At 54.8% G+C, this 8769-nt stretch overlaps 1 protein-coding gene across 2 annotated transcripts in view; it reads right to left on the bottom strand.

Moving 5' to 3' along the window:
- Positions 1-5727: 5727 nt before the first annotated feature.
- Positions 5728-8769, bottom strand: part of HOXC9 (homeobox C9) — an 8154-nt gene continuing 5112 nt past the window's right edge. The window contains exons 2-3 of one of the 2 annotated variants that reach the window (XM_010857959.1): positions 8014-8608; positions 5728-6291 (exon numbers count right to left, since the gene is read on the bottom strand). In XM_010857959.1, coding sequence (XP_010856261.1) covers positions 6047-6291; positions 8014-8551 — 783 coding nt within the window. In that variant the 5' untranslated portion in view covers positions 8552-8608 and the 3' untranslated portion in view covers positions 5728-6046. Of the gene's footprint in view, positions 6292-8013; positions 8761-8769 lie in introns of those variants that run through there. The other variant, XM_010857958.1, reaches the window with a different exon arrangement.

Below are 8769 nucleotides of genomic sequence, written 5' to 3'. Positions count from 1 at the left end.
GGATGGGGGTGTGGTATGTGGGGGGTGGTGGTGAGCCAGTCCCAGCTAATGGCTGGGGCCAGCTTTTCCAAGGTGCGCATTCAGATTTGAAGGTGCCTCTCCTCCCTTCTCTTTTCCTTCCTCTCAGAGAGAGAGGTACCTGAGACAGCAGGTCAACTCAGGTTACCTCAACAGGTATAAGACCCCCGAGGGGGCTGAATGCCAACCAGAGAGAGCGGTCCCCTAACAACCAAAGGTGGGTTCCCCAGGGGGTCCTTAAGTCTGGGGACTTTAGGAGGAAAAGTGCATCTTATCCCCAGACACGTCAGCCATCAGAACCCTCTTGCCCCTATCCAGTTGCCCTGTCCCCCCTAGATTCTTAAGATCCCTTGTCAGCTGGCTGTGGGTAGTGGAGAGGGCCAGAGGCAAGGATACTCCACATACCCAGTCAGGGCTGCACTGCCCCTTCAGACACCAGCTCATGCCTCAGGCAGGAAGCCCGGGCAATGGCCACGAGCTTGCTGGAGGCTCTGAGAGCAAAGCGGCTGGTGGGAACAGAGGGAGAGGGCAGCTGTGGTTCTCTGGCTTATGGCTGGGCTGATCCAGGAGGTTGCTTCTTAGAAGACCCCCTGTATCTGGGTTGGAGGCCTCTAAAGCAGGCCTCTTACTTGTCCCCACATACCCTAACCCCATAGGAAATGCCAGTTTGGCCTCCTGGCTTCACCGCATCCCCCCTCCCCAACTTCCCCAGGCAGGCTGCCCAGGCCAGGATGTGGATGGGAACTGTCAACAGACACTCTTTAAATATTTACCCACACTTCTCTGGGGGGTTTCCCCCATCCCCAAGACTGGGTAAATTCAAGTTAATGCTAATGGATAAAAGACCCTTATCCCATCAGCACCCTTCTCTGGCCATAAACATGTACAGTTACATGGACTGACACAGACAGAGAGAAAAGGGAGAAAGAGAGCTGTGGACACGTGTGCTCTGTGCAGGTGAATGAAGAAGAATGATTTTTCTGGTTCTCCCTCTCCACAGTATGTGAGGGCAATGCGGGGCCATGCTCAGGATCCACACATGTTGTATATGCTCTCTTCCACCACGAACAACATCAAATGCACACACACTCAATTATCAGAAAGCACCCCTGACACTTCACAGAGACTGTGCACACTCGTGCACACCCAGACATATGTGAAAATAAGACCTGATAAACACACATGCATCTTTCGCTCTTTGCATCATTTAAAAAAAAAAAAAAAAGGCTACCTAATTTCCTTCCACATTCTGGAGTTTCAGGGTTGGATGAGGAAAGAGGCAGTTAGAAAATCAGATCTTTTTCTTCACTATCCATCCGGAGCCCAGCTCTAGGGATGAAGGAAGAAATGAAAGCGCAGGGGAGGACGATGCAGAGAAAATGAGTCTCCCGCTTTTGAATCTAAATAATTGCTGGGGAAATAGTCACTCTCAGCCACATTCCCAAAGGAGAACCACTGGGGCCCCAGCAAGAGATCAGGACACCCTGAATTTGGAAGAATCCACCCCCATCTGAGTGAGGTGGGGACTGCTCCAACTCTGTGACACCACACCAATATCTCTGACCCTGGAGCCACAGGAGGGGAGGTTCAGAGGGCCATGCCAGCGCTGCAGGGTCCAGGGCAGTGGGGGACATGACCAAGATTTCCTCCACTACCAGAGCACGCTGCAGCCTTGGTTCAGCCTCTGCCTTCTCTGAGCCTGCTCTGTGGGTACTAAACTGACAGACTCTGGACTCCCAGCTTCTAGGTCACTGGGGACTGTCATAAATACTTTCCTTTTCCCTCCTGGAAAGCAGAGGCTGGGCAGGCCATACCCGCTTTGGGGCCTGCGCCTTATCTTTTAGGGGGTGGGGGGATATCTCAACATTTTATGGGCCAGCGAAAATCCTGCCATAGAGCTATCCTTCCAGGCCTTTGTGTCTTGGAATGCAACTGTCCAGAGTGTGCTGCATGCATCGCCTGCTTTGAGAGCCCACCAGTCCCCAAAGCCCCGGCTGGACTTGATTTCCCCTTTCAAAGGTCCCTCGCCTTTTCTCTCTTCAGTTCATTTGACTGTTTGTTTTTTTACATATATTTGGTTGATTTCGCTCCTCGAACCTGGAAATAAAGGAACCGCAAGCAGCCATCCTTGCTGGGGCGTCTCCGTCCCTCGCCCCGAGGCCTGCACCGCCCTCCTAGGTATCGTGGATTTATGTTCGTTTGTCCGGGTCATTCTGCCTTTTCGTGTTAATTACGCGCTGCCTGCTTCGTGCTTATCTCCTCCGCAAAGCGATTATTTTCAACGCCCGCCCTTCAGAGCCTCTCGAGTCTGCTGGCAGAGCGAGGGCCCATCTCCGGCCGCCACTCGCGATTTATTTACACCTCGCAGGTGAGAGGATTGATTTGCTCAGAGCCAGAGGGGCCGGGTTGGGCCGGGGCACCCGGCCTTTTAGTTGCTGCTCCTCGGGGCCGGGCCTCAAATGTCAGTGCGGCCAGGCCGGCTCGGGGCACAGCCGCCGCCTCTAACATTGAGCAACAGCGCCACCTCGCGTCCACTTGCTCCAATGCAGTTCGGCCGGGAAAAAGCCAGCAGCTAAGAGCAAGCAGGTCCCCAGGCTTGACCCAAAGATGGGGGGTGGGAGGAAGGAGTTTCCAAATGAATGCGCACGAGAGGGGTCCCCGGAAGGGATTCCCCCCTCCTCAGGAGCGCTGTTCTTTTGTGTTCTAAATCCTCGAAATAAACCTTGTCCAAGGTTTTATACTATTTTCTCTTTTTGTCACCCTCCCTTCCCGCATTGAGACACTGTGCAAAAGGAACTGCCGCGATTTTCCCCGCAACCAGGCGCATTTCTGGCCTCGGAACACCGCGCACGCAGACACACGCACCGAAGCTCCCGCGACCGCCTTCCCGTGGCGCGCACTCTAAACTCCTCGCTCCTCTTACCCTGCCGCCTGCTCCGTACCGCCTATTCCGCCGCCGCCTTCAGGACTTTGGGGTGGGACTCTGACTTCTCCCTGCTCTTTGCCCCCTGGTTTGTGGCCCAGCCCTCTCTCACGCGCGCTCTCTCCACCTCTCCCTCCCATCCAGTGAGGTCCTGTTCTCCGTGGGCCATAGACAAAACATTCCTATAATCCGATTTCAAAGGAAAGAGTGTCCACCTTATTTAAACCATAAAACAATTAAGCCCAGACGTCTAGCCAGCTCCGCGCTGCTGTTTTGTTCGGCCCCATTCAGAATCCAGCGCAGGGAGACAAACAGCGCCATAAAAGTGGCATTTCGGGGCCTCGGAAATGTACCTACCCTCTGCCTTCCCAAGTGGAACAACCTTTAGGGTTTTGTGATTCTGACAAAGGAGCAGAGGAGAGGTGGGAGGGGAGGATTAGAGCAGGGGGGCGTTTGCAAGCCCCTCTTTCGTCCCCAGCTTTCGTTTCTTTCCCCAGATGTGTGTCGTGTTGTTGTGGTTTGAGTTCACAAATGACAATAAATAAAAATCGAATCCAATCCTGACCTGCAGGCTGGAGGCTGAGCTGGTACTGAACCGCGGGCTGGACCGCGTGGGCCTGCTCTGGATCCCACGCTCTGGTCAGGGCCCTCCTTCCTGCCGGGAGCCAGACCGGCTCGGGCGGGCCGCAGGAAGCAGGCCGCGCTGACGGACGGACGAGGGGAGGCGACAGGGCCTTGGAGCAGGGGCGGGGTGGAGGCCCGGAAACACCGCCGAGCTCGGGCCGGGAGAGAAGCTTGAGTCCCCGCGGTCAGGACCGAGGGAGATGGGTGGGTGCCTTGTCCTCCGCGCGGGGCGCAACTGAGGCCAGGGTCCCAGAGGAGGAGCAAGGTAGCCAGAAAAATACAGGCAAAGCACCTTTCAAAAGGACCAAGAAAACAATCGCTTCTGGAATTGGGAGGTCTCTTCTTAAGCGGGAAAGAGGAGGGGTGCTTCAGCGACTGGGGAAACCAAACCGCGACTTTAGATTGTCTCCCTCAAAATATTATCAAAAACAAAACGTTCACCTCTTCCCACCTTCCTCCAGCCCCTGAAACTGGACTATTTAATAGGAGGAGCGGGTAGGAGATTCAAATGATGGGAAGGGGCTGGTCCCTACAAGTGCCTCACCAATCCTGTAAGGTGATGGCCATGGGGGGAGCTGCTTAGGAATCGGGGTCCCCAATTATTTTCTTTTACGGTGGTATTCCCCAAGTATTCAGAGCAACACCCTGCACTCTCGCCAAAATGGGCAGCCTGAGATATTAAAGGGCTATATTTCAAGCAGTCTGAGTTTAATAGTTTCCAGATTGGGGGATTTCCGAGAAAGGGGGCGCTGGGCTGAAGCATACCCAGCAGCTTGAGTCTGCTTCTGATTAACAGATGAAAACTGCTGGTTCTGGGGAAGGCTCTCGGGGTGCTAGGCAGTCAACCATCCCCACTGGGCTGTTGTTACACACACATATCCCCAAATCTTCGCCCCTGGGGTCCCACAGCCACCAGAGAACACCCCACTTCTGGCTAATCCCTGCCCAGCTTCCTTTGGTCCTAGCCTAGGGATCTCTTGAAATGCTGCGGTTGCTCAGCATAACCACTGTCACCCCCAGATCAATATTCAAACTTCACCCCCAGATCAACATTCAAATTAAGCACCAGAGAGATAGGTTGAATAGAAAAGAGAGAACTAGGAGATGGAGAGAGAAACTGAGAATACACTGAGAAATAGAAACTAAATCTAATCTTGATTGCATTGGTTTTGCCATCTTTCTTCTCTCTCCCTTCTTTCCTCCCTTTTCTTTCTTCCCTCTCTACTCTCTCTCCCTGCTCTCTCTCTGCATCTTCTTTCACTCTCAATGTCCAGTGCCTGTCTAGTTCCCTGAGGCCTGCAGGGCCTTCCTCTTCACCCTTCACCGCACACCCTCCTTAGCAGCCTGCCCCCCCACCGACACCCCTCAAAGCACCGATGCAGCCAGGCAAGAATCCAGCCCCGGCCTGCACCCAGCACGCAACCTTCATCTTTACCTATCTCTTCCCTCCGATCTCATGTACTCATAAATTATTACAATTAATTACAGCCAAGGAAAACCATTCATGCCATACCCCCACCCCCAGGGACTCCATCGAGCTACCAGGAGACTCACAGGCAGCCAGCCAGGGAAGGCACAGGCGGCACCCGGGCCTCAGCAGCCTCCACACACCCCGGGAGCCTCTTAGCCCCATCACACCCTGACTGGGGAGGAGTGGCGGGCACTTGCCCTTCCGAAGTAGGGGGAGACCCTTGCCTGGCTCCCACCTCCCCTAAAGGATCTAAGCACTTGCCTCCTCCACGTCAGAAGCCTGGGAGCGACAAGGAGGAGAAATAATGAGAACTGGATGCAGTTGGGTTTCTGGTTTTTTAAGTGACTTCGATATATTAACACAGAGCTGTTCTACCATAACAAACAGAAGCACGTTACAGGACCGACTCTGAGGATGAGAGGAGACACTGCTATGTACACGCCAGAGGCGCCGGCCTGCGCCGCTGGACCCAGCCTGCGGCATGGTCCCTGGCCCTCGCCTTTTCGCTCCTGGGCTGGGAAGCATACTTGTGTATGTTGTATGTGTGCGCGTGTGTGTGTTTGTACAAAATCTGCACACAGAGCACCCCAGGCCTGGGGAGTGATGGCCCAGACCAAATACAATACATGAAAAAAAATAGAAATATAGCGATTCAAGTACTGGCTTCTCTGAAGAAAGGAGAAAAAAAAAATCACATTTGTGTGTGTCATTTATTTCAGTTGCGCTGGGAGAAGAGAACGCGGTTTCTCTCCCCGCCTCCTCCTCCTCCTCGATGGGTAGAACTAACTCTAAAACACCAATTTCTCAACACTGAACCCTCCCAAATTGCAAGAGTTTTCCTTTTCCCCTTCCCTTTTTTTTTTCCTTTATAAGCCGATTGGCTTTTCTCTATCTTGCTCTTTCCTTTTTTCTTTCAGTACTGTCTCCCGCCTGGGCTGGGGTATTTTGTGGGTTTTTTGTTTTGTTTTGTTTTTCCCTTGGCTGTGCGAGGCAGCAGGCTGGGGCAGGGTTTAGGATTGCTCCTTGTCGGTTTTCTCTTTATTCATCTTTTTCATCTTCATCCTCCGATTCTGAAACCAGATTTTGACCTGCCGCTCGGTGAGGTTGAGAACCCGGGCCACCTCGTACCGACGGTCCCTGGTTAAATACATATTGAAGAGAAACTCCTTCTCCAGTTCCAGCGTCTGGTACTTGGTGTACGGGCAGCGCTTCTTCCTCGTGGAACGGGCGTGAATCCAGTTGGCCACGGGGTTGCCTGGAGGGCCAAACACAGGCAGGGGTCAGTGGAGCCCCTTTCCAGCCCAGGACCCCTGCCACCCCATCCTCAGGCTCAGCCAGGCTCCCCAAACCCAATAATTGAACCTGAATTTGGACACGTTTTGCTTTAGGAATTCCACCCCCCTTACTGCTTTTGCGGTCTCCCCCCTCCCTATCTTTCCCCTCCTCAGTTTCCAGCACCTAAAACTATAGGAAATCGAAGCTATCAAAGCCTCTACAGTCTGGTCCTCCTCAGCTTCAAGAGTAGTAACTCGAGAATATCCTCATAAAAAGTCCAAATTCCCAACCGTTTCATAGGCCCATAAACGCTTCTCTCTCTTGTTTTTTATTTTTATAGCGAGGTCTCTCTCCTCCCCACTTCCCTCCTCCTCTGCCCCCTCCCATCCTCCCAGCCCACGACCAAGTCCTGAAATTTCAGCAGTTCTATTTCCTGACCCTGAGAGTCCCCAAGCCCCTCATTACCCTCTCCAGCGCCCCATCTCCGCTCTCGGAATTCAACCCTGCTGAGGCGAATTCTCAGGGTGATGCTGGGATGGGAAAAGCCTTTCTCCTCTCCCCAGGGAACTGCTGGCCTTGGGGACAGGCCCCCCTATATCTTAGCTTCCCTCTTTGGCTTCCAGTGCCCCCTCCTCCTGCCAGCCCCAGGACAGGCTCTGCAGGAGCCAAGCCTCCAATTTCAGGTTTATGGGAGTAGCTGAGGGCAAGGAGGGAAGCCTTCAGAGGGGTATAATTAGGCCCTGGCCCCTGATGGGGCTGCAGGAAAGGATTTCCTGCAGCCCCCTCCTGGGTCTCCCCCAGACATTTCCTCACACCCAGGGGCTGCACCCCCTCCTCCTGCTGTTTCCCCTTCTATCCTCTTTCTGGCCCTGCAGCTCTCACCTGTCCCCCCTCCAAAAAAAAAAAAAAAACCTACCCTTGCCTTTCTCTGCAATACTCAGAAGGCTCCCCTTTCCCTGATTGGAGTGTGTGTGTGTGTGTGTCTGTGTGTGTGTGTGCAATTCTCTAATCTGGGGAGATGCTTCTCCCCACTCCTTATCCCTGACCCCCATTCCCACCCCTCTCTCCTGCAGAGCCTCAGAAGAGGGCTCTCAAGTTTAAGGAAACTGGGACCCCCTCTTCTCTCCCTCAACTCTGGAAGTCCTGATCCCTCCAAGTTCCCAGGCTGAGAAAGCCCTCAGACCTCTCATCCAGGGTTCCTGGGGGAGAAACCCATGGACCTTCTGTTTTATGAATCTCTAGTGGGGTGAGGACCCCCACACTGCCTGGGAGGTAGGGGTGGCTTTTCTCCTTGGGGTTATTTCCTCTCTATCCCCAGTGTCCTCCTCATCTCTCCCCCATCTCATCCCAAACCATAAAATGAACCTCGCCCCCATCCTATCCCCTGGCCCTGTCTGCATTTCTCCGAAAGCAGTGACTGAGCCAAAAAGCCTGGGCTGGGGGTGTGGGGGCGGGGGTCTCATCAAAGCCAGCTCCTGGGAGAGGAGCCCCCCTCAGCCTTCTCCCAACCTGGCTCCCTGGGCCCCCTTCTCAGACCTTCCTGCCCCTGAAAGCTCCCCCAAGGTAATTCGCTTTTATTGAGTCCTCGCCCTCACCCCTCTCCCGCGCTCCCTGCGCCGCTCCGAGGGGCTGTAATCCGCTCCCCCCGCCTGGCCTCCCTCCCCTCCCGCGCGGGTTGTAAAGGAAATTGCTCCCAACTTACTGGGGTCCAGGTCGGCCTTCTCCTCTTTGTGCTTGCTGCCGGCGAGGGCGTCAGCCTCGGGCGAGGGCAGGGTCTGCGGGGCGCGGTCGCGCAGCTCCCCGGGCGAGCCGTACATGTAGTCCGGGTAGCTGCGGCCGTCGCCCGGGCCGCAGTCGGCGCGGCGCCCGGGGTAGGCGTCCGGCTTGAGGGCGTAGTGACGGCCCCCGGCCGGGAAGCTGGGGAAGGAGACGGCGCCGGACAGCGGCTCGAGCCAAGTCCGCATGTAGCGCGTGTCGGCGCCGAGGTGGGGCTGGGGGCCGTACGGGTGGTAGACCACGGACGACTGCGAGGGCACGGGCGCCCACGACGTGCTGAACACTGCCGGCTTGGGCGCGAAGCTACAGGACGGAAAATCGCTACAGTCCGGCACCAAACCGCTGGGTCTGGCGGCGGCGGGGTGAGCCCCTGTGGCCGGAAACCTGGACGCTAGGAGGTCTTCATTGTCGTGAGAGATGAGCGAGTCCACGTAATAGTTACTGATGGGCCCCGTCGCCGACATCGTAACAGGGTTTTACATACATAAGATTATTGTATGAACTGTATATGTACTTTTTATCTGCTCACAGAACAATCAAGGCAGGTAATTATTTTTCCAGCCTTTTCCCCGCAGCTCATTGGCTCCCCGGCCCCCACGTGATCGTATTTACCCAAAAATACGGCGCGGATCAATGCGCAGGGGCTTTTTTTCCTGGCTTTTTTTTTTTCCCTTCTCCCACC

This window comes from Bison bison, unplaced genomic scaffold (genome assembly GCF_000754665.1).
Source record: "Bison bison bison isolate TAMUID 2011002044 unplaced genomic scaffold, Bison_UMD1.0 scf7180017864383, whole genome shotgun sequence".
NCBI lineage: Eukaryota > Metazoa > Chordata > Mammalia > Artiodactyla > Bovidae > Bison > Bison bison.
Note: the sequence above shows the minus strand (reverse complement) of the source record. Positions and strands in the feature narration are given on the sequence as shown.